Raw genomic sequence first — 26,314 nt, 5'->3', positions numbered from 1 at the left:
GACTTGAGAAACAGGAGGGGGATATGAAAACCATGTGTCCTGGCACTAGTATTCCAGTGAAAATTGGTGCTCCTACAGCTGCTTTAAGTAAAAAGAACCTTGGGAAATTCAGTAATGGATGTGTCCCCTATTAGCTCTAAATATGGGTTCCCATATTAGCTCTAAATCTCTTTCAGCACTGAAACATTGTCTCTCTAGATGTCTCATAGGAGATGCAACTATCATGCCTGACAAAGTTAAATCACCAAAATATCTTAATATTTCTCAAAGTCTCAAAGCCAGCATTTTGTTCCCGTGCAAAGACAAGCAAATAATTTATTGGAAGGACTTGATACAGTTTTGTTTTAGTGATACACAAAACAAAATCATTTTCCCCCAAATATTTCTATATCAAAAACATTTTTATAAAGTAGAGATCTATCAGATAGACAGACAAGCAGGCTCATTGGTAATGCTAGAAACTTATTTAGTATAATGTGCCTTTGAAAGTACAGTAAGATTTCATTTTTAAAAAGGTACAGACATAGACAAAGCAAAGGAATATGAACTTTACTACTGAAGATTAAAAGCTTCATCCCAGTAATACTTACGTCAACAGTTTATTATGGTACAACATACATGATATGTTGTTCTATAAATAATACAAATAACTACTCTTACATAACAGTCCTATTAATTTGCCCATGGAAAGACTTCTCATTGCAAAAATCTCTTTAAGTTCCTCCTTCAGCAGCAGAAATTTGTTGGGGGAGGAAATATTCTTGAGCTAAAAACTATTTGTTTCCTCCTTTTGAGGATACTCTTGAAAGCACAGCTGAGATATTCTTTTTTTAGCCTGGGATAGTATGGTGGGAACAATATACTTTTGGTAACTTAATCCATCACTACTCTGTGAGTTTGGTTTTACCCACATGCAAACTGGACCAAGGAGAAGGAAAGGGTAATGGCACAAGAGTGCTTCACTGTAACAAGATTTTTGTTTTCTTACTGTGTTTTCCTAGGAAGATGGGGCATTTGGGAGAAGAGTATCTGTTGTATGCACCCACAAAAAAAGTATCCCAAATACCATCTCTCTCTTATACTAGTGGTTCAGAAAGAGGCTCACAAATTTGCAGATTCGCATCCATTTGGAATCTTATTTAAGTTGGCATTCTTCTTCAGAAATGTTCTAAAAATTTACAATACAAACTCAGTTAAATTCATGAACCCTGACGAGACCTCTGTCAGGGAGCCCTGGTGTTAAGAGTCTCCCTTGATAATTGATAATTAGTCAAGATGAATGGATACCCATGTTCATTGCAATCTTGATTCAGGTCCAGTTATAGGAGGGAGACAGCTTTGGTACCTTGGTGGATGAGCTGTGCTGGGAATTAGACAAGGAGAATGTAATTCTGTTCTGCTGGATTTCTTAGTTTGTGTGTGTGTGTTGTCAGAAGCACCTACCAAGGCGCTTCTGCACTGAAAGGATTTGCTGGTGACATCACCGTTACCCGGGGGACGCCTGAGGGGGCTCCTTTTATGTCCCTGTTATTTTCCCACCGAAGTGGTACCTATTTATCTACTTGCTTTCGAACTGCTAGTTTAGCAGGAGCTGGGACAAGATTGACGGGAGCTCACTCCATCACGCGGCTCGTGCTCTCGGGTTTCAAACTGCTGAGCTGCCAACCTTAATGGTCCTCTGACTCAGCATCTTAACCACTGAGACACCATGGCCCCTTTCTTAGTGCTCAACCATGGTATTCTACTAGTCCATCCTCCTGAAATGAAACCGAATAATATTGTGCTGCATGGTTTTAACATAAAGGCAGTTTCAGAAGGTAGTGTTGGAGAGATTGTATTTGATACCTTGACCACTGCTATATAGTATCCCACAAAGTTCTAGTATGTTTCCACGTAACTGAATATCAATAATAAACTATTGGAGAAGTTGTATGCTTTGTTTTCAGTATTTTTTTCTTTTTCCATTATAAATTGGGGTAAAATAAGCATAGTACAAAATATCTGGATACTCTGGTTTATATAGGGCTACCTCCCCTAACCTGGTGCTTTAGAAATGTGTTGGGTTTCAATTCCTATCATCCCCAGCCACTGTGACCTTTGACATCCTCCTAGAGAGTGGCAAGCTAGGAAAAGCAGCCCAAGATGACCTTGCTCATGAAACCCAGTTAGTATGTATGTTTTTTTTTCATCATTTGTATTCATTTCATTTACAAGATACACTCATTTGGCATTTTATCCATGTGAACTAGAAGAACCTGAATAGAACAAGCAATGGTATGTCTGTTAAGTTAAATTAAACTTTTCAGCTGAGATAAATGTAAACTCAATAACAATGTCTATAGATAAATAGGGCCTCTGAAGATATGACTAATCTTATTTTTTTAAGCATTCAGCTATCAGACTTGATCAGATTACAGTTTAGTAGTCTCATACCATTGTTTCATCATCCTTCAACATGTGGCATTTTTCAAATAAAAAATAAGCTGTTCTACTGCAAAGGATTAAGGATTTTCTTTTCTTGCACAGCAGAAAAATAACTTACACCTCACTGCCTCTATTCAATTTTTAAATTTTATTTGCTTTATAATTACAGCAAGCCAGCTTATGATCAGATACCTTTTTAGCTAATAAAGTAGTAAGAACATACGGCAATATGCTTTTTAAAGATAAAGGTATCATGGATAAATTCATCTTATCCTTGTTTAAACCCATTAAAATTGCAATGGAGAAGTAGGCTACTAAAAGCCATATTAGAGGATGTATTCTATGAAAGACTTAGAGAAGAAAGGATAGAAACATTACAGCCCCTACACAGAAGTTGCCCCAAACACGTCAAGTGATTGATAGAATATTTGATATTTCACTGTTGTTTTGTTTGTAATTATTCACAGAACAGAATTTGCTTTTGCTTAATTAAGGCCGACCCCTCTTTTGATTTCCAAGCTAGGAATATTTAAAATAGGTTACTGTCTCCTAAGGTACCAGTATTAAGTGCTTTTGTAGATACAGATTTAAAGGCTGGTGTTTGGTATCAGTATACTGAAATCAACTAAAGGAAGAAAAATGATTCTGTAGGTGTTTTTGTTGAGGCAGATATGCGGTTGTATGCAAAATTTAGGCACCTCTCTTGAAATTGTATGTTTCAATGCATCCCATAGATTCTCAATAACATTCAGGGTATGTAAAAGCCATTCCAAAACCCTTATTTTTCTTTCCTGTAAGTACTTAATGGTTGTTTTAGAAGTATGTTTCAGATCATTGTCTTATGAAATATCCAACCTGTTTTCAGCTTCAGTTTCTTCACTGATTGTAGGACATTAGCTTGAAAACCAAGAAAAATCTTAAGCTAGAACTGCCCCACACTGGTCAGATTTGCAAAACAGATCCCACAGATCACTGCAAATGACCTGCTCAAAAGTTTACTAGAGTAGTTGTCAAGAAGTCCAAATTACAGATTTGTTTATACAATAATAATCTGCATGGGAGAGTTGTCAGAAGGAAACCTTTGTTTTGATCTCATCACAAAAGTCATAATCTGTAATATGCAAAAGAAAACTGTGGTAAGTCTGAAACGTTTTAGACAAGGTGTTTTGGACAGATGAAACAAAAATTGACCTGTTTGATCACAGCTACACAAGATACATTTGGAGAAAAAAGGTGAAGCATTTAAAGAAAAGAGCACTTTGCCAATGGGGATGGCTCTATTATACTTTGGGGTTGTGTGGCAGTCAGTGGCAGAGAAAATATTGTATGAGGGGAAGGAAGAATGAATTCAGCTAAATATTAGTTTATCCTTGAAGCTAATGTCCTACATCCGGCGAAGAAAATAAAATTGAAAAGAAGATGGATATTTCACAAGAGAACAATCTGAAATATATCTCAACCATGAAATAGTTACAAGAAAGAAAAAATAAATATTTTGGAATAGCTTCACAACCCCAGATTTGAGTGTTATTAAGGATCTGTGGGGAGACCTCAAATATGCAGTAGATGCAAGGAGACCTAAGAATATTTCTGAGCTAGAAGGGTTCTGCAAGGAAGAGGGGGAAACAACCATAAGCAAGAACAGAAAAATTCTTAGAGTGCTACAGGAAATGTTTGGAAGCTATTATTTCTACCAAGGAGGTTTTACAAAGTACTCACTGAAAGGTTATTCAAAATTTGGCATCTGCCATATTCATTGTTTTATTTAAAATCTGTAAAGACCTGTATATAAATAGAAAGTATGCATTCAAATTTACAGAAAGATATTTAACTTTAAAGCATGTAGAAATTGTGTCAGCTTCTGTTTCCTTAGGGATTCCTTGAAATACAGAATTTGACCAGATACATTTTTGCATACAATTGCACTCTCCCAGTTAACAGAATACTTGGTTGTTCCTTTGAGCAGATCCCAGCTTTTAGCTCCTAAAATTCTAACTCCTCCAAAGTGTTAAAAAACTAAACTTTCTGATGAAACTAGTTTGGTGTGTGTGTGTGCATGTGTGTGCGTGCATGCATGGGTGTGTGCCTCAGGGATTACAGCAATGATAAGTAGGTTCCTTCCCCACCCCCCAGGGCAGTTCTGTTATCTGATTCCAACTTTTCCAGGACAGCAACTGCTGATTTTCTAACCTGAAAAGGAGGCTTTAATGAATAATGAAATTACATGTCCACTGGCAGTTGTTTTTATAGGATCTGCAATTGCTCATTGCTTAAACCCACAGACATGGCAAAGATGGTCATGCCAAATATCCAGGTAAACCTAGAGCTGGTCCTCTATTCCCCTTATTTTATATATCAGCTTAGTTCCTAACCTAGAGAAGCCTCTTTAGTGAATTGGTTTTTAATGCTTTCCTATGAGAATCTTGTGGGATTTTTAGTTATTTACTTACACATAAGCTTAATAAGGATTTATAATCTATCATATTAATTTCTGCATATTAGTCATAAATACATTTTATTTATAGAAGAGGTGGAAAAATCACACTTTCCCCTTGGGAGGATACCTTAAAATACTATGAAGCAGGATATAGTTTGAGAGCACTCCAGATTCTCTACAAGACAAAGGCACCTGCTTCTCTTCAATTTTTTTTCTTTTATTTCATTGTTGCTAAGATCTCCCTGGTTCTTTCTTATTCAAGGGACCTGAAACTGGACAATATTCTTTTGGATGCAGAAGGTCATTGCAAACTGGCTGATTTTGGAATGTGTAAGGAAGGAATCTTGAATGGAGTAACGACTACTACCTTTTGTGGAACACCAGACTACATAGCTCCAGAGGTACAATAGTATGCATCGAAGTGTATAGAACTTTATGATGCTAGTTTACTTAACCCTGCATGAAACACCAAAACCAAATTCTTTCCATGCAATCCTGTTTAAGGTTGAGCATGCTGGTGACTGTAGGACATCACAACAGGAACTTGGTAGAAAATGGGATAAATGTGTGCTTGCCATACAAATTTTCTAGTACCATTCAGAAACCAAATCTATCTTCTTATACACACAAAACATAGGAAAAGCCCTGCTGGAGCAAAATGAAGGCCTATTTCTTGCATTTTTTTCCTATAGTAGCCAACCATAGTAAAGTCTACAAGCATGATAAGACTTTAATAGCAGACTCCTGCCTCTGAAGACAGCCGTTATCAATCAGAATCAGTGGCTGTTCAAAGTCTTATCTGACATGAATTTGCTAGTTTACTTTTGAGTAGAACTAGGTGATGGTCATGATTAGATTTAACCATATCATGTGATAGGAAATTCTGTAGGTTAACTGTTTCCTAAGTGAAGACCTGCTTTTTCTTTTCTGATGTAAATCTACTTCCATTCAGCTTCATTGATAAACACTAAGTTTAGTATATTATGAATATATTGGATGGGTAGGATACCACTGTCATTGATGGACAATGGGCAATTGGAAACTTCTTCCAAGCATTTATAGTTGGTCTTAATTTAAGATCCAAGTGTGCTTCTTTGTAACTGGCTTTAAAAAATAATTTGATTCCTCCTCAAATATCAGGCAATTTACATGGTTCATTTTGTGCATTTTTGTCAATTTATGTCTCTCATGATTTCCCTTAACAGATCCTCCAGGAATTAGAATATGGTCCTTCTGTAGACTGGTGGGCACTGGGGGTTCTCATGTATGAAATGATGGCCGGACAGCCTCCCTTTGAAGCTGATAATGAAGATGACCTCTTTGAGTCTATCCTGCATGATGATGTGCTATATCCAGTATGGCTTAGCAAAGAAGCTGTCAGCATTTTGAAAGCTGTAAGATTATCTATCTGTCTATTTCCCTTCTTAAATTTGAGTTTTCCTAGAACACTTGAGAAACAGCCACCACTGGGAGTTCAACTACAGTTCAGAGTGCCATTGTCAGTATAAGGGGTCTGGGATGAATTGCACTTCTTGTGGGAAAAAGACAAAATGTTTGTGTTCTTTGCATCTGTATAACTGTATACATGCCTCCACTTGAGAATCGTGTTTCAGGAAGAACCAAAAACACAAACAAACTGAAGTGCCTATCAAGCTGAATACTCCAAATTGTATAGCTGGCTAAAATGAGGAGAGAATTATGCAACTGAAGATGCTAGGCCCACACAGATGGGCCCCAATCCAAAAGATATTTAACAAAATGACAACCTTACCTGTAACCATGCTGACTTAAAATGTCAACTGATTTCACTGGGAGATGATCCTGTGTTTCTGACCACTGCACGTGTCATTTAGAGTTTGTTGTTTAGCGTTCAAAGAACATTCATAGCCTTTTGAAGAAAAAGGTGAAAAAATAAGGGTGGAGTTAGTTTCAGTACATTTCATATCTTTATTTAAGATAAGATGATTCTGCAAGGGAATTATATTCAATGGATCAGTTTCTTGGCCAAAAGTTAATCCTTAGTTAATTCCCTGAAATAGGTAATTAGCCTACATACCAAATACTAATACTTGAATTCTCCAGATGTTATCATAACCACATCTGTTTATCATAAAATATGCTTACCATAAATAAACATTTTAAATGTTGCATTAATTATTACACTAAATTATAGTTTTCACTATACATTGCTCAAAACAAAGTATCATAACAGTCACACACACACACACACACAAATATGTGTGTATACACACATACATACATAAATACATACATACTTAATTCTCTGCATGTTGTTCCTTATGTTGCCAAAATAACCCTGACCATGCACAAGAGGGGCATATTAGCAAGCTAGTGAGAACTATCTAGGAAAAAAAATTATTTGGAGCAATTCTCCCCAAAGCAGCTAAAAATGGCTGGGCATGGAATGGAAACTTAGATTGGGGATGGGAATGTAGCCACTTCAGTTTCTTGAGGGTTTTACCTTTGAATGTTTATGACCTGCAAGTCCATGCCCAGTTATTTAAAAAAAAAAAAGTGTAGTCAGTTGCGCTGCAAAACCTCACAACTTGCTGCAAAACCTGATGTTTCTACCTGAACATAAAGTCAGCTGCTTTGAGGAAAGTTTCTATTTAGAACCCACCAAAAGTCAGACAATCCAAGCATTTGGATGTTTCATGCAAACTGGCTGGTCTCTCTAGTAAATTCCAGGAAAACTATGCCCATGGTATGGAGCACTGCCAGCCTGAGGAAGCTTGGAGGAATTTAGGGGTGGGTGGGTGGAGTGTGTGTGCAATAGCATTTGAAATAGCCTTAGCTTTCCTTAATTGCAAGACAGATAAGATCAGCCCTCATAGTTGCTTAAATTTTGAAATGAGCCCTTCTCAGTCATTGTGAAACCCAGTGACACATTCAAAAGAAAGGGATGAGCATGCTAGTTTCATCCTGTTTGCTGTCCTCCACATGCAGAGAGTGAATGCCTAGAGTGGTAAACCTCTGCTAACTATAGAGGTTCTCTGTGAGAGTGAAGACTCTGGGAAATCAGGATCCTCAGCAACATGGAGATTCACTGACAGAGGGAAGTCTTCTCTGTAGACATTTACCTGATACATATGGAAGTGATAAGAAGAGGGTAAGACTAGCATGCTCATCCACACAGTCCTTTAAACACACATAGATGGCTACTATTTCTTACTCTGAAGATTGCTAATATGAGGACTTTTCCCCCCCATCCTGCAAACCTCTCTTGGGTGAGTTTTAGCTTGATATTTGAAACTTGGGTTGTTCATCATCTTCCTTAGCAATATGAAGTTAACAGAAGAGCAGGAATAACAGAGGAAATGGAGGGGCGTCTATGTACTTGACTGCCGAATATTAACAAGGGATTAGCTTTGGAATGCTTTGTTTCCTTACATTGTATTGTTAGATGAGGGCTTTGTTCTTCAGGCACTTTAAATCGGAATCCTGTTAAGACTTTTAAAAGTACTTTGAGTAGCTTTTGCAGAATGATCTTTGGTTTCTACTCATTTTTATTTATTTTATTGCAATATTATGTTGCAATTTATTTACATTTTCCAGACAAAAATATCCAGCCTCAGAAATCAAGGATGCTTGGAAACTTGGGGAGGGTAGCAGGAACAACAATGGGAAATCTGGAGTTTAATTTCTCTGAACTGATCTTCAGTGCTGGGTTGGCAGAGATCCTATTAATTTCTGAGGTTTTGTGAACGACACAGCTCTGAATCTTTTAGAATGTTTACAGATCTTATGATTTTGGGGAACTCAAAATTCTTTTTTATTTTTTTAATGCTTAAGATAGTTCACTTGAAAATAAGAATGAAATGAGAAATAAAGGAGTCTTAGTTTGGTGGTGGAAATTATACTTTGCATTCCAAAGACGTAGGTTCAATCTTCTTCTCTAATTAAAGGAAATCTGTGTTTCAGGGCTTTAGAAAAATCTTGCCAAGTGAGATGCATATGGTACCCTATCACCTTTCTTGCAGCCTCCAGAGCCCACTGAGATCGTACCAGTGAAATTCTACGGCAAACAACCAAAATTAGTGTAATTTCCCATCAATTATTGGCAGGAAACTTTTTTTAAAAAAATAAGAGTGTTAAAGTCTGGATTGGTTAACTCATCTAGAAAGTGGGAGGGGACCATAAAGCCCTCCAGAAGTGGGAAGAAAGGCTGAAAATCTTGGTCTCATTTTATCCAGTAATGTTACTGCACCAATACCCTTAGCTACCCACTTTTTTAAAAAGGAAAAGGTCAATCCTCCCCTCCCCAAAATTGTGCACACCAGTTTATATACTTGTAGTGTATATAATGAATTTAATAAAGAAAGATGTTTTGAGATTTTCGCTGTTATCACTGCATACTTTAATTAAGGAATTGACCTCCCCACACCACAGGAAACTGCTTTAGAGCATCCTATCCTAGGTCCCTCGACAGTATGCTCCATATTGACTTGCACTTGTTTTACAGGTTTTTCCAACCTTGTTTGGAATAGAATGTGTTGATTGGCAGGTAGTTTTCAGTAGGGCAGAGCACTCTTTGAACATGATTCTGCAAAAGTGCTTTGGAACAAATACAAGCACAGTGTCTCTTCACTATTCAGTCAAGCAGCCTGACTTTTCCCAGGTTTGAGAAAAGCCTGAATAAAGGATGCCACTGTTTTAAGGCATCTGCCTTTGGTGCCATTTCTAAAGCATATTTTTTCATGCTCATACCAAAACCTGAAAAACATGTGTCTGATATAATGACTGGCAGAGAGGTGCTGCTGTTGTGCAGGGCCTGGTTTTTAGATACAGCATCTTTTTTCTTGAAGATGTTTCTTTTAATGTAAATAAATGTTTGCCAGATCATATGGAGGCAGACAGGGATTGCTGTCACCTCTTTAAAGTGTAGTTAGTGAATGGATCTGTTTGAAGTTTGTTTAATGTTTAAAAGGCATGATACACTAAGAAAGAACCAGGCTTTTTGCATACTGTAGATATTTCTTCCATGCTCTAGCACTTCTTTATATTCCCATGTCATATGTGAGTTTTGCTTTATCCCAGTCCCTACAAGAGGTGCTAGATGTAAGCATGCCATGTTCCCTCAGCCACGTCATACATTAAAAACTAATAATAATTTCAGTGTCTTGGCCCCTCCATGATTGCTTGTTTCTTTGTTTCAAGGGGATAATGAATGCTAGCCTGGCTTGTAGGTAGTATTCATTCCTGCAAGGTGTTTGCTGTTTGCATCTTTTTAGTTTCAATCCTATTTTTCGGTCACACATTTTATGCTGATTAAAATGTACTTGTGTTAACTAGAAAACTGCCTGTTCTTTTCCTTTACAATACCTGTTGATGTTTTCTCTGGTTCTATTGTGGTTTCTGTTTTCGAGTCTTCATACCCTTCTTCTTGAACCTTTAATTTCATTGTGTGTGTCTGTGTGTGTGTGTGAGCATGCCATTTGTTACACCCAGGTTTACCTCTGCCCCAGTTTTAGATGATGTATTATGCTCTTTTGTGAGTAGCTCAGCTTGGTTTTCATCATATCATCTCAAAGAAAATACAAAATAGTGCTTGTTTTATTCTGATGGTCCTGCTCCACCTTTGTCTATTCCTTCGTTTTAGGGCTGTCAGCGGTTTGCATTTTCAGTGGTCAGACAATATGCTCTCTATGAAACCATTCATAAAGAGTGGTAAAAATGGTAATTTCCAGCTTGGAAATATTTAGTGGATTTGCCAGTTCTTGTCTCCCAAAATTGCACAGCATTTGGTTCATGGTCTGGACTATTTTAGTAGCCATATGCATTCTTTTTTCTGACTCCTTTGTACATTAAAATTTTACTCCTTATATTGTATATGAATATGAATGCAACAAACAAGTGCTGTGAAATATAACATGTGATTTAAGTACATAATAATCTGATTTGAGATTTGCTGTGGTTTATTACCATGTAATGTTTTGAAATGGTCTATCTCAGTATGATGAAGACTATACCAGCTATCAAAGAATAACAACAGGAAGTTCAAAACTGTATTGAGTTAGGAAAGGCATCAGAAAGACTAATGCAAATATAATATTTAGTAAGATGTTTCTGCTTTTCCCACATTTTGTCTTGATGTACCTTAGCACCTTATTATACAATTTTCCACTATGTAACTGAAGTTGGTTATTTGTTTTCAATGCAGTTCATGACAAAAAACCCAAATAAGCGCCTGGGCTGTGTGGCATCTCAGAATGGTGAAGATGCCATTAAACAGCATCCATTCTTCAAAGAAATTGACTGGGTTCTTCTAGAACAAAGGAAAATCAAGCCACCCTTCAAACCTCGTATTGTAAGTATTGATTGTGCAAGAGAACTTGGCTGAACATACATAAAACCGGGTTGATTGCCTTTATGATAGTAAGATTGCAAAAGTACAATAGAACTGATAAAATGGTCAAATTTATGCCATATCAAAGAGAGTCAGGTAATTGATATCCTTAGAGGTATGTTTCATACATGTTAATGAAGCATTGAATGTGGAAATGATTAAGAACTTATGACATCGTATTTTTGAAAGTGAACCACAGAAAACACTGCCATTATTACTTGATAACTTTAGTTTCTAAGACCATTGGTTTTATGTTATGGAGTGATAAGATGTCATGTTCTTCTTGCTGCTGCCTACTGTACTGAAAACACAGCTAAGATAATCAGGCATCACACATTAATCTAAATATGTGAAAGTACCCTCAGTATCCAAAATTCATATTGGAATTTGTATTCTTCAGTGTAATCAACCAATACCTGCATCAATTGGGAATCATATTTATGATCTGTCATACTCAACTGTGTTTTGCTTAGATGCTGGGTCACTGTTGTTTGAGATTGACTGAGATACTAAATAGTACTTCTTGAGTACTATTGCTAGTAACTCTGAATTCTAATGCTGTGAAAACAGAAGCTCAGGAAATTCCCTTTGCTATTTATTCCTGGGTCCTGATTCACTGGGAACTTGGCAGACACTGTAGTGAAATCCAGCGTATGGTCTCTTCTCTTGTTGGAGATCCTAATACTGTTAATATACAGTATAGTACTGACAAAACGTATTTTATTACTTCTTCAAAAGGATATATTTTTCCAATGATAAGAGTTCATCAAGAAATGTGTAATATCATTTTCCTAAAAAAAATCCCCATTATTTATACTCTTGGGGTTGGTCTATGTATGATCATCAAATAAGAAATTACTTTCATGACTGAATGAGCCATAATTCCCCTTTCACAAGAAAATCTTCCGGTAAAGAGTAGCGAGGTTGGGTTGAAAAAATGATTCTCAGCTTTGTGTGATGATTACTCCAAATAAAACTCTCAGACTCAAAATTGCAATTCAGGTTCTGGGTTTATTTAGAATAGAGTGCAAACAGGTAAAAAGCTGAGAAAGAGAAAAGCGCGCCTAAACTCAAACTAAATAGCGTCTTTGCAAACAGCAGCCCACCCCCTCCCTCACAGGCAGCCCTCCCCACATTCCCAGGTGCTCCTAACGAGCTCTGCTGATCAACGGGCAAAAAGACCTTGACATTTCAGAGATAGCCTAAACACATTCCTCCCTGGCACAGTCCAGCACGTCTCCTGTACAAGGTTCCCAGCAGCACCCTCCCAGCCCGGACACGTATCAGCACCTTGGCAAGCGAACCGTTACTATGTAGACACACCGGAACGGTGAACATGACACTCAGAATAATTCTCATAAATAGATCCTTTTCATAGTACTTAATGACAATCCATACACATCTGAAAGAGTCCTCACTTTCATGACAGATAAAGAGTCATGAAATCTTGACCACATTAAGTTGTATGGACTTCAACTCCCAGAATTCCCCAGCTGTCTGAGGAATTCTGGGAGTTGAAGTGCACACATCTTCAAGTGGCCAAGGTTGAGAAACATTGACCTAAGCTATCAGTTGGGCTGTACGTAAGCATGGTTGAACTGGAATCCCTGGTGGGCACATTGATCTGGGCATTCTTTCAAAAGGAAGGAAGGAGTTGCTTAGAGGCAGTCTTGGAGCATCATCTTTACAGAACAGGGAGAAAGGCTCTTAAGGTTGTTTGCTTAGCTGCAAGAGAGAAGGACAAGAGCAAGACATGCTCAGGAGAAAACCCAAGAGGAACTTCTTGATGTAAAGATTGTTTGAAATAAGAACCAAGGAGAAACACTTCCTTATCAGACTTAAACTAATGAATGTTATTTTAAGAACATAACACCCCTTATTGTTAACTAAGCATATAAAATATCCAGAGCAATCCTGTCCGTGCCATTGGGAAAGGAAGGGCAGTTTACTAGAATTTACTCCCAAATAATCCTGCATAGGATTGCAGCCACAAAACCATGGCTAGATTTCAGCACAATCCTATAAATGTCTGTTCAGAAGGAAGCGTTTTTCAGCAAAATGTTGCAACTCACTTAGTGCAGCATTTATGGAGGATGGCACCTTTGGCTTTGCAGTTGCAGGAAATCAAGGTAAAGCTGCTCCAAATTACATCAGATGCTACCAGAGAATGCAATTTGCAGCAAAAAGGCTGCAGTCCTCCATTGGTTTTGGACTACAACTGTCAGAATTCCTAGGCAGCATCTCTTACTTCCAGTAGTGAATATGTCATTTGGGTATGAGTACTGAATATGTCTACAGTTGTTTTTCCTAAATTGCTTCCCCACCCTCCACCACTAAAATTGCCATCACATCCCACATGCTAGCTGGGAATAGTGGACATGTGGTCTAGTGTATCAGGAAAATTCCAGGCTGGGAGATCAATCTGCAGCGTGTGCATGAGTTATTATTTCCTCATTCTGCAAGTGATCTTATATAAATATATACATCCTTCTCACTATGACAGAATAAAAATTTGCCTCCACCCCCCTTTTTTTTTTACTTATTTCAAAAGAGAAACATTTTAAAGGCATTTTTTTTCACAAAAATGAGATTTTCCTTTTTTTTCCCCAGTTTGAATTATTGAGAAAAAGTGGTCAGGGATCTTTTTTTTTTCTTCCAAATAGGAGACTTTATATTTCTAATGTGATGTTGTTAATGTCTGGCTTGGCTAGTTTTCCTGTTTGACCAATCATTTGTGGTGCACTGGTTGAATCCCCAGGTAGCACTCATCACAAATCATCTAGTTCAGGATTCGTACTAATTTATGCCTTTACACATTTATTTTTATGTGATTCATAGGAATCTTGAGGGTTGTGGTCCTGAAGTACCTGGAGGAAAAGGCTGCTCTAAGTGCTTGGCAACCCTCATTCCTCCATCAACCTATTTTTGCAGTCCTAGTAAGGCAGCAAAGCCTAAGAATATTAATTTCCTTGCTAAGCCAGAGTCTAATTTCTGCTTGAGAGTCATACAGCCTGTTCACGACACTTGGAGTCAGCTTCATTTGGAGTAGCTTATAAGCATTATAGATAAATAAAATCCGTTTGTTGTTTATTCGTTCAGTTGCTTCCAACTCTTCATGACTTCATGGATCAGCCCATGCCAGAGCTTTCTGTCAGTTGTCGCCACCCCAGCTCCCCCAAGGTCGAATCCGTCACCTCTAGAACGTCATCCATCCATCTTGTTCTTGGTTGGCCCCTCTTCCTTTTGCCTTCCACTCTCCCTAGCATCAGCATCTCTTCCAGGGTATCCTGTCTTCTCATTATGTGGCCAAAATACTTCAGTTTTGCCTTTAATTTCATTCCCGCAAGTGAGCAGTCTGGCTTTATTTCCTGGAGTATGGATTGGTTTGATCTTGCAGTCCAAGGCACTCTCAGAATTTTCCTCCAACACCACAGTTCAAAAGCATCTATTTTCCTTCGCTCATCCTTCCTTATGGTCCAGCTCTCGCAGCCATGTGTTACTATGGGGAATACCATTGCTTTAACTGTGCGGACCTTTGTTGTCAGTGTGATATCTCTGCTTTTAATTATTTTATCGAGATTTGTCATTGCTCTCCTCCCAATAATTAAACATCTTCTGATTTCCTGGCTGCAGTCAGTGTCTGCAGTAATCTCTGCACCTAGAAATACAAAGTCTGTCACTGCCTCTATGTTTTTTCCCTGTATTTGCCAGATATCAATCAAGATGGTTGCCATAAACTTGGTTTTTTTAAGGTTTAACTGCAATCCAGCACTTTCTTCTTTCATCTTCATCATGAGGCTCCTCAGTTCCTCCTCACTTTCAGCCATCAAAGCAGTGTCATATGCATATCTAAGATTGTTAATATTTCTTCCAGAGATCTTAACCCCAGCCTTGGATTCATCCAGCCCAGCACATCGCATGATGTGTTCTACGTACAAGTTGAATAGGTAGGGTGAGAATATACAACCCTGCCGTACTCCTTTCCCAATCTTAAACCAGTCCATTGTTCTGTGGTCTGTTCTTACCATTGCTACTTGGTCGTTATACAGATTCCTCAGGAGGCAGACAAGATGACTTGGTATCCCCATACCACTAAGAACTTGCCACAATTTGTTATGGTCCACACAGTCAAAGGCTTTAGAATAATCAATAAAACAGAAATAGATGTTTTTCTGAAACTCCCTGGCTTTTTCCATTATCCAGCGGATATTGGCAATTTGGTCCCTAGTTCCTCTGCCTTTTCTAAACCCCGCTTGTACATCTGGCAATTCTCGCTCCATGAATTGCTGAAGTCTACCTTGCAGGATCTTGAGCATTACCTTACTGGCATGTGAAATGAGTGCCACTGTTCGATAGTTTGAACATTCTTTAGTGTTCCCCTTTTTTGGTATGGGGATATAAGTTGATTTTTTTCCAGTCTGATGGCCATTCTTGTGTTTTCCAAATTTGCTGGCATATAGCATGCATCACCTTGACAGCATCATCTTGCAAGATTTTAAACAGTTCATACCATCGTCTCCTGCTGCCTTGTTATTAGCGATGCTTCTTAAGGCCCATTCATCCTCACTCTTCAGGATGTCTGGCTCTAGCTCACTGACCACACCGTCAAAGCTATCCCCGATATTGTTATCCTTCCTATACAGGTCTTCTGTATATTCTTGCCACATTTTCTTGATCTCTTCTTCTTCTGTTAGGTCCTTGCCATCATTGTTTTTGATCATACCCATTTTTGCCTGGAATTTACCTCCAATGTTTCTAATATTCTGGAAGAGGTCTCTTGTCCTTCCTATTCTATTGTCTTCTTCCACTTCCGTGCATTGCTTGTTTAAAAATAATTATTATCTCTTCTGGCTACCCTCTGGAATTTTGCATTCAATTGGGTATATCTCCCCCTATCGCTGTTGCCTTTTGCTTTCCTTCTTTCTTGGGCTACTTCTAGTGTCTCAGCAGACAGCCATTTCGCCTTCTTGGTTTTCTCTTTCTTTGGGATGTATTTTGTTGCCGCCTCCTGAACAACATTGCGGACTTCTGTCCATAGTTCTTCTGGGACCCTATCTACTAAGTCCAGTCCCTTAAATCGATTCTTCACCTCCACTGCATATTCCTTAGGAATAGTAGTGAGCTCATATCTAGCTGATCTGTGGGTCTTCCCTAATCTTTTTAATCTGATCCTAAATTAAATAAAATCTGAGATGATACAAACACTACTATCAGCAACTGATATTTTGGGGGTTGCTAAGTTTACTTCTCAGATATTTTATTTTCAGCTGCTCTTGCTGTTTCCATATGCAGTCACTTTGCTGAGGGAAAAAGTATCTCTTTTTAAGCATTTGCACAACCCTAGTCTGCAATAATTGAAATCTGTGCTATTATATGTTTCATTCAAGTTTGTCCTCAAACTTCCTTGTAACCCATATTCTAATAACACCAGTGATGTGTTAGATTCTCACTGTAGCCTTTATTTCCATTTTAAATGCATCTGTCCCTCTAAAAGGAAAATGGAAGAGCCAGGCCATGTTCCTGCTGAGTGCTGACAGCCAGTAAACAAATGCTTTCTTCTGACAAGGGAAAAGTCACCAATTTTTGTATGTGTAGAAACATGCAAAATCTCCAGCCAATTAATAGTGCGCATGCTTAGTGGCTACAGAATGCGGCCTGACTGTTGAGGGTGCAAACCCTGGATGGAAGGGGAGTGGAGTAGTCAGAACCCAGAGTAGGAGTTTGCCACAGTGCAGCATTTTGCCACAGTCCCTGCTTTTGCAACCTAATATGAGAGATGTGTCAGGAATTGGAAGTGCTTCAGCTGGAGATATGCCAGCTGCAGAAATATCAGAGTTTATTTGTTTTAATAACATTGTGGCAAATGCCAAGTTGCAAGGTGGTGGTGGTGGTGGTGGTGGCTGGAATTTTTAAAGAGGGACTTTCTTTCTGGAGACAACATTTTAAAATCAAATGTGTCTCTGGAAATTTGATGAGTTTGTTTTCACTTTTTTACAACTTTTACAACTGATCTACCAAAATGCATTTTAAATAGGGTTTTTTCCTGCTCAGTTGCTTTGAAGTCATATCATTGTATATACAGTTTCTTACTGGACCTGTCGTAAGCATGGGATTATGGCTTTTCAATTTATTTGAGGCAAGAAAAAAATCTTCCTTAAAATCCAGTAGCTGTTAATAATGCGTTAGTAAGTCATGGGAACACCAGAAATTACTGGCCAAATAAATTTCTTTTCATGTGAATGTTCTCTCTTTTCAAGTTTGCTTCAGTGTGAATGTCCCTCTTTAAGGTAAGGCCTACAGGGTGGGGAATATATCCAGGTAGGTCCCTTTTTAGGCCTAATGTACAAACCTGAGGTGTTCTTTCAGTCTCATGATCTATTTCCATTAAGTCATCTGATGCATGGCAATTGGCATTTAGAGGAGGAGAGATGCAAAGGGGGGCTATCCTGCATGCATCTGCATGAAATGTAGTTTGCTCAGATCAGTTGGGGTTGATAGAGTTGATCCATGTCTCACTGTAAAACACTATTTCATTGATTCCCCACTTCCCCCTGTTTCTTTATGCCCTGAAATCCCTTCTCATGATTGGACCAAAAGTCTCAGCCAGTGTATTAAAGAAATGCTAGAATGTTTAAAGTATAGATTATGTCTTTTAATATTTTAGTGGCTAATAAAAACAGTAAATTTGAAACTGTGTGACAGGCCAAGATGCTGAAAAATGAATCCTACTATGCGTAGAGAGAAAGATAGAAAGAGTGAGCTTCTTCAGTAGGGTGTTAATTCTGCTGCATTGACTGCTATTAGTTTGTTAAGTCAACCCAGTACAGAGAAGCAACAAAATGGGCCTGTCCTAAGAAGAAGCCTTCCCTCCATGTTTCTGCACAAGTCATTGATGGGTATGACTGACGTGACAGATGAACAACTCAAGTGGAAACATAGTACTTAGAAAGAATGATCCAGACACTCTCTTCTGAAAATGGTTGTTGTTGTTGAAAATAACACCTGGCTAGGTGACCTTGGGCCCGTGACTCTCTCTCAGCCCACCTCACCTCATAGGGTTGTGGTTGTGGGGAAAATAGGAGGAGGAAGGAGTGTTAGGTATGTTCGCCGCCTTGATTTATTTATAAAAATAATAAAGGTGGGATAAAAAATGAATGAATGAATGAATGAATGAATGAAACATAATTCTTTTAAATATTCTTGGGACTTAACCATTGCAGAGCAGCAATGTCTTTAGCTATAGTAATATTTCCATTAGCAACACGTTTAGTATGTCTTAAGTTCTATTACAGTGATACAGTGGTAACTTACACTACAAAGCCTCCCCTAAACTTCTCACAGAAACCTTTCATACCCCTGAAAGAGGAACCCTCTGACTTCCCTGCAGAATTGTGACCTATAAATAGAAAACAGAGTATTACTCTGTTCATTTTAATGTCATGAGAGCAGGGAAGGAGGATCACTAGAAACGGTTAGAGTGAAACATAGTAAAGGTAAAGGTTTCCCTTGACATTAAGTCCAGTCGTGTCCAACTCTAGGAGGCAGTGCTCATCTCCGTTTCAAAGCCGAAGAGCCAGCGTTGGTCCGCAGACACTTCCGTGGTCAAGTGGCCAGCATGACTAAATGGAACACCATTACCTGCCTGCCGAAGCGGTACCTATTAATCTACTCACATTGGCATGTTTTCGAACTGCTAGGTTGGCAGGAGCTGGGACTAGCAACGGGAGCTCACCCCGTCACACAGATTCGAACCGCCAACCTTCCGATCGGCAAGCTCAGCAGCTCAGCGGTTTATCCCGTAGTGCCACCACGTTTTCCCTTAGTGAAACATACTTAAAGTAAAACATACAGAGTGAAACATACTTAAAGTAAAAAAAGATCCCTGCCCTTCAACTGGCCAGGTTTATTTTTAGAGTTCAGGTTTCTTCTATTTTAACTTATTTGCTTACCAGAAGTTTGCGTAACTGCCTAGCAATATTTGCTGGAAAGATTCCAAAACCAGCATTCTGTTCTTTGGCATTTTGCCATGCCATTTGCTTGCATTTCTGTAGTGTTTATAGTATTTACTATTTTTTTATTTATTTATTTCTACAAATATTTGCCTAGAAATCACTTTGTGGGAATCAGCAATTCCCTAATAGGGAAAAAGTTTCATGTGAGTAGAAACTCAAAAAGACAATGTTACTGAATAATTGCTTTATAAGGATAAAATAGTTATGTTAAATGTAAGAAAAAGGGCAAATGAATAAGTGCTACAAAAGAGGAACCCTACTCCTGTGCAGCTTGCTCAGACACCTTTCCAATGAATTTTATGTGTAGCTATTTCCATGTCAACATGGGTCAGTAACCTTTGCTGATCCCAGCTATCATTGTTCCAAAACCTCACAAATTCATGCACAGGAAAATTTAAAAATCTAATGGGTTTAGGCAGTTTAAAAAATTATTTTTGTGGCAGGGGGCTGCAGGTGCCATTTCATAGTGATGCGTTGTTCATGTCTGAAGCATAAGTACATTGATGCATGCGTGTATTTATGTAATCTGTATGGCCACCCATCTCACTTCAGTGACTGTGGGCAATGTGCAAGGAGTAAAACTAGCAGTTACAAACAATAACCCATGATGCCTGAGACAAACAATACATCCCAATAGAAAACCATACCAACAATAGAGCATGCTAAATTATCCCCAGTACCTCTTTCTTATGGGAAAGACAGCACTTTCCCATAAAAAAGAGGTACTGGGGTTAATTTAGCAGAGGTGAGCATTACACATCCCTTCCTCTACTTCTTTCATGCTCAAGAGATCTGCTTTCATCACCTCCTCTTGCTATCAACTTCTCTCACTATTTATTTATTTTTATTTATATATCAAATTTATTCCACACCCATCTCACTCAGAGAGCAACTTTCTATGGGTGGAAAGTGTCCCATCACTGCTTATAAGAGATTGAGGTGGGATGGGTGTTGGTGGCATTATGCTTTCCCCAGAGAAGAAGAAAAGCCACAGTACTTTTCTCAGCCATTTGGTTGAGCCACAGTACTCAACCAAATGGCTGAGGCACTCTCAGTTGTGTATTTATTTATATGTTAGATTTATATCCCACCTTTCCTCTAGGAGCTCAATGCAGCTTACATGAAGATCTTATTTCTTTAAAGCTGGTATGGGTCTAGGAAATACAACATTTGGGTTATATTTATTTTACAATAATTATGGTCATGCCCAGCTAGGTGGCAGCATCTAGCCAATCTTGGCTATTCTTGAAATACTAAGAAGTGGTTAATACCCAGATGGGAGACCACTAGAAGATTCCATGGCTGTAGGCTAGATTGGGAAGTTAAAAAAAAAAAGATCCATGCTATCCAAGAGCAACAAATTCTCTCTCCATTTTGTTGCTGAGAAAATTTATATGGACATGTCCCTGAAGTCACCAAGAGTTGAGCACAACTCAAAGGAAAAAAACAATGAAACCTGATTTTAACAGAGCAATTCTCAGTCTGAGTCAAGCAAATGAACTGGAGAAGCATGAATGCTATTATACAATCTGTGTTGCTTTGAACGTCTTGGAGGAAAAAATGGATATTGCTATACTAAATATAAATCTATAATGTACAATAATATAAATGGCAAGCAAATCAGGTTAAATCCAGCGTTAATTTCCTGCACATTACATGCAGACAAGCAATTTAGCCCATTTGCTTTTTGCTGCCCCAATTTTTTCTTTAGAACATCACTTTATGAAGGATGGTTGCATATGCCAGATCAGCATAAATACTTAACTTTTCCCATTTATCCACTCCACATTGCCTCCCTGTTCCACTTCTCACTCCATAGTGTTTGAGTTATTTCCTTTCTTTTGCTAAAAAGAAAGAAAAAAAATCTGTTCTGTATGTGCTGGTATGGGTACTATGTAGTTCAGCATAGTGCTATTTTGTCTGATCTTGCAAAATTTTATGAATAATGTCACTGACAGTGTTTTAAAAAGTTCTGAAAGACAGCCATTATGAGCAGTGAATATATGGGTCAGGTTCAGCAAAATGTTTTTTACTTTATGTGACTACATTTACCAAGAATATTCCAAATACAGTTATGTGAGACTCTCCTGTTGATTACTGAGCGATATTTCTTGTACAGCTCTTTCCTTTTTCCTGTCTTTTCTCTCCACTCTTTGCTTTTGATTTCTCCATACCTCCCTGTCTCTTCTAGAATGTATCATGAATCTCTGCCTTCGTTTCTTGCTTCTCATATTCCTTCTTTGGTTCCCAAGTCTGGAATCTCCTACTCTCTATTTAACACATAATAAAGAAGTACGTCAGCACTGAGCTATGGATGTAGGTTCTTGCAGGAGTGACCACGGCTTCAAAGTCACAGATGTCATCACTGCAGCTTTTTGGTAGGCACAGCCCAAAACAAACCCAGATATCCAGTGGATTCAAGGGCTGTCCAGTTGAAACAACAACCTGGGGCCCTCTATCTGCTTTCTGATCTCAGAAGCTGCGGGCAGAGGCTGGGGCACTCTTGTAAGAAAGGAGTTTCAGCATTTCCAAGGGAGGCTTAATCTAATGCAAGCAACAAGGCACAATCTTGAGCAAGGAACATGTTGGGGTATGGATTGAAGCTATGCTCCTCCCCCAAGTTGTAAAAGGACTTAAGTACAAATATATGCTGTTTTAGTTTATGCAGTTGCGCTATAGCTATAAAACAAAAATTAAAAAATTAAACCAAGCAATAGATGTTAAGTATTTGAAACATGATAGGAACTGTGCTTCAGTTGATTTGCTTTGGAGAAGGACAATCAACTGCGAATGCAGGACAGGGCAAGGAATGGAAAGGCAGGGTTTCGCTGAATGCATCACAAATCCTTCTTGTAACTGTGAGCTTAAACAGCACTGTGTAATGATCCTCCAGCTCAGGAGCATCCGCCTCATTTAACTGGACAAACCAGTCAGCAGCCCGCCCCTTTAGCTTGGTGGCAATGGCATTTATCTTGGCCCTTTCGGAACGGAAATACGGTCCGAATTCATCCATATAACTACTTGCATTGGTAAGAAAGAATGACAGCTTAGTTGGATCCCCGTCAAATTTGACTATAAAGTCTTTAACCCTCGCTCCAGGCGGGCCCCTTGCCACATCTGGGCGGTCGGTCTTTTGGATACTGGAGATCTCCGCTCTTGAAGAGGGGACCTCGAAATTCTCACTCTGTGAGATTTTGGCTCAGCCCTGTGCCATCTCCTTCCTCTTTCCGCCAATCGAGGAGGAGAAGAAGGTGACGAATACCTGGTGCTGTGAGGTTGTGGCTCAGCCCTGTGCCTTCTCCTGCCTCTTTCCACCGAACGAGGAGGAGGAGAAGGGGACGAATACCTGGTGCTTGATTCTCCTCTCCCCCTCTCCTGGGGCCCCCAGTCCATTGACAGTTTCTTTAACATATATTCCATCGACTCAAATTTGGCCTCCAATAGTCTTATCCTTTCAGGGGTTTGAGAATCCTCTTTCCCTCCCCCGTCCTGCCTCACAACGACTGGGGACATCGGGTACCGCTGCTTCCAAGACGTCTTGGACATCCCTGGTAGGGGTCCCCGTGCTTCATCCCAAGTGATCAGCTCGCCGGGCGACTCTTCAGTAGGCTCAGGGGCTCCTTTTCCTCCAACCTCCTCTTCCTCCGGACTGGAACACGAAATCTCCTGTACCTCAGATAGTTCCCGAGTAGGGACCCTCTCCGTTCTCCTCACCGTGGAGTCGGGTTCCCCATCGCTCGTGTCCTCGCTTTCTCCGGTTTGGGGTTTTGGTTCAGTCATCACTAGCGCTACTCCCTCACAAGATAAATCCGGAAAGAGGTTAACGGTAAATTTTTAAGATTCTCAGCTTTATGTAATGACTGCCTACCCTAACAAAACCAGACTCACAAGTAGAGGCTTAATGATATCTGATTTATTAAAGAATAGCATGCGAATACAGAGAAAGCTGAGAATGAGCAAAAGCACGCCAAATACAAACTAAAAACCCTCGGTGCGAACGTTACCCCTCCCCTCGCCCAAACCATTTCAAATTCCCCACCGCAGGTGCTGGTGACAATTTCTGCTGATGTCCTGGGAAGAAAACCTTGGACACACGAAATAACCCAAACACATTCCAATCCAGCTGGATACAGATAACATCCCAGGAGACAGAATCCTCCTCCCCTCCCAACCTAAACACGCATCAGCAAAATGACATGCGAAACGTTACGATGTACATTTAACATTGAAACGATGAACATGACGCACTGTCTCAGTCCATGCTGACCCATCTGGCTCTACGTTTTCCTTCAAAGTTATAAAAATGATGCAGTCAGCTAGTTTTTAAGATGACTGGAAGACCACAAGGAAAAATTGGAAATCTGCAGTAGGGCAATGACATCCTCTGGGTTCTCCATACTCAGTGCTGAAAGAGCACACAAATGATTTGGTTAGAGTGGAAGAACAGCGAATTCTTTACAAAATTCTTCCCTTGTCAACATTTATTTTCAGGTGCTAAGAGGCAGTAGTCCTCTGTTCTCTGTTGACAGGTGCTTCAACAGCAGTAGGAAGCAGCTAGCCTAAGAGAACCATATATGTCTATAGTTCATGTTTGAGGGCTCACTGGCTTTGTGTACTAGAGTTGCCAATTGACCGTGAAAAATCTTGGCCTGCTCCTGTGCCTTTAATAGTAGCTTGGCTGGCAGAAAAGAACCCAACTGAGATGCACGCCCATGTCAGCAAGACAGTCAATTGCAGAAATCCAGTTAAAAAGTTGGCAGCCCACTTTATATCTTGTTCTAAAGTGGTCTTGACATGTGATTGTTTTCAACAATAAAAATATGTGATATACATTGTATACATAAATATTGGAAGGTTGCCTTCCCTATTTTTAACTACAGTGCCCATAGTTGTTAGGTAAGAAATTTGGATAGCATCATTTTGGAGAAGGTGGCCCTAAAGGTGGCCCAAAGATGACTGAGACAATGCATGGTCTGTACATGCTTCCAAACTCCATGCAAAGGAATTCATTCATTTCTCTACAAGTTGTGGGGATATACAATGCTAACAGTTTGTTTATTTATCTAATTTATCCCCGCCCATCTCCTCCCGTTGGAGGACTCTTGCAAGAAAGTTTCTGTGGGAGGAATTTGCTTGGAAACATTACAGACACAGTCTTAGCAATTATATTTCTTGCTTAATTTTCTGCTGAACTATAAAACACTCTGTGATTTCTTCCTACTTGGGAGAATTTAATCATATAATGTCCTTTTCACTTTCAGTAATTATAGAAAACCACAGCTGTCATTTTTTTTTCTAGGTTCAATATATTAAAGATTGAGGTCTGGATTCATAACAAGCTTTTTTAAAGCGTATGCAAAGGGACCATAATGAGAAGGGAATTTTTGGAAAACTAGACATTTCCATGTACCATGCACTTCTCATCTCTTTTCCTTTTACATTGGGACTGGGATTTTGCTCCCAGCTGGGATAGGTTATATAAATATTTTGAGTCCCTGCCAAGTTAAGATAAACATTGTGAAGTATACATTGGGAGCTTGTGTCACTCCCTGAAAACTTGGCTCATGCTTTGGAAACCAATGAGCTAAAGATGTTTCAAAAGGTAAGTTTCTTCTGTGGAGGTACAACTCTGGAAGAGGAAGCATGTCACTGATGGGCAATTTATTAGCATTAAGGTTTAGAGTAACTGTGTGGTAGTAAGCATACTAGGTAGACACAACCACCCCAGTGTGCCAGTTCTACTGATATGTTCAGAATAGCTGCTTTCTGTTACCAGAATTAGCACTGGGAATATCAGGACTGTAGATCATAGACCTTCTGCAGGTCCATTGTGGAAGTTCTGCATCAGTGAAAAACAATCCCTGCTGGATCCTAAAGATGCAAAAACTGTGAATTTGTGAGATTTTGTTTACCTTTTTTCATATTCATCAGTAATAGGGATCATGTGCTTCACTCCTACATCTGTAATCCACCTATGATGCCATTTCCAGGCAAGATCTGTTTGAATTCATGATTCATTTATCCAAATTATTGCAGCATGGTATGCTGCAATTTAAGCTCTCCGGTATACCATCGCTTTGCTTCCAGCTTCTCAGTTAAAGGCTAAGGGGCTTGTCCAAAACCATTCTTTGCTTCTGCACTCTCACCTGGCCACCTTCTTTCCTCACTTTCTCTTGTATGAGGTGGTGTGGGTGTGGGTCTGTGTGTGAGAGAGAGAGAATATGTATATGAAATGAAACTGCCTTCTTTTGGAAGCCTAACAAATAAACTATCACTCTTTTCCCCATCCTGGAAAAAGAATAGTTGGTTGTTGGTGTGAGAACACCACTCATTCTTCATCTTTTGCTTTTGTTCCTCAGAAAACCAAAAGGGACGTAAATAACTTCGATCAAGACTTTACGCGAGAAGACCCAGTATTAACAGCGGTGGATGAGACCATTATAAAGCAAATCAACCAAGAAGAATTTAAAGGCTTCTCATATTTTGGAGAAGAGCTGCTGCCATAAGATATTCCCCCACCCCCAAATTGGAACCGCCAGATCACGGATGCTGCAAGTCGTGGCTCTGAAAATTCCTCTAGCTGCACCGTCAAGGACTGCTTCTCTGACCATGAGCCTAAACCCACTACCTTCTACTGTCTATTTATTGTTCTGTCTCTTTGGTCTGGAGGCACTCACCATAGCTGTTTCACAAAGCAATGCAAAGTATTTTGTATTAGAAATTGTAAAGGTAACACATTGCTGTTGTTTCTTGCTGCTGTTTCACTCAGTCTCTCTACTGCCCTTTCTCTTCAGACTTTCTTTTTATTTCCAGGAAGGCTTTGCCTTTATTTATTTATTTTTTCTATCATCCAGCACTGTCAAAAGCAATTTGTTCAACCCTTTTTAGCATTCAAAAATCACTAGGAATTTTACCTTCACCTTTTAATGCTTGAAATTACGGTCTAGAGTACATACGGACAGTTACCTAATTTTTTTCCAAGGTGCCGTAAATACTTACCCCATCACGTTGTGCTATGTGGATAAGTATATGTGTTATGTGAATACGGAGATGGAGGAAATATTTCATTATGAC

At 39.1% G+C, this 26,314-nt stretch overlaps 1 protein-coding gene across 2 annotated transcripts in view; it reads left to right on the top strand.

Moving 5' to 3' along the window:
- PRKCE (protein kinase C epsilon) overlaps nt 1–26,062 on the top strand; it is a 295,055-nt gene extending 268,993 nt beyond the window's left edge. For both annotated transcript variants that reach the window (XM_063302820.1, XM_063302813.1), the window contains 4 exons: nt 5,124–5,262; nt 6,067–6,255; nt 11,043–11,189; nt 25,600–26,062. In XM_063302820.1, the coding sequence (XP_063158890.1) occupies nt 5,124–5,262; nt 6,067–6,255; nt 11,043–11,189; nt 25,600–25,746 (622 nt within the window). In that variant the 3' untranslated portion in view covers nt 25,747–26,062. The remainder of the gene's footprint in view (nt 1–5,123; nt 5,263–6,066; nt 6,256–11,042; nt 11,190–25,599) is intronic.
- Nucleotides 26,063–26,314: the final 252 nt, after the last annotated feature.

This window comes from Candoia aspera, chromosome 1 (assembly GCF_035149785.1).
Source record: "Candoia aspera isolate rCanAsp1 chromosome 1, rCanAsp1.hap2, whole genome shotgun sequence".
NCBI lineage: Eukaryota > Metazoa > Chordata > Lepidosauria > Squamata > Boidae > Candoia > Candoia aspera.
The sequence above is the reverse complement of the archived record's forward strand: the minus strand, read 5'-3'. Positions and strand labels throughout refer to the sequence as shown.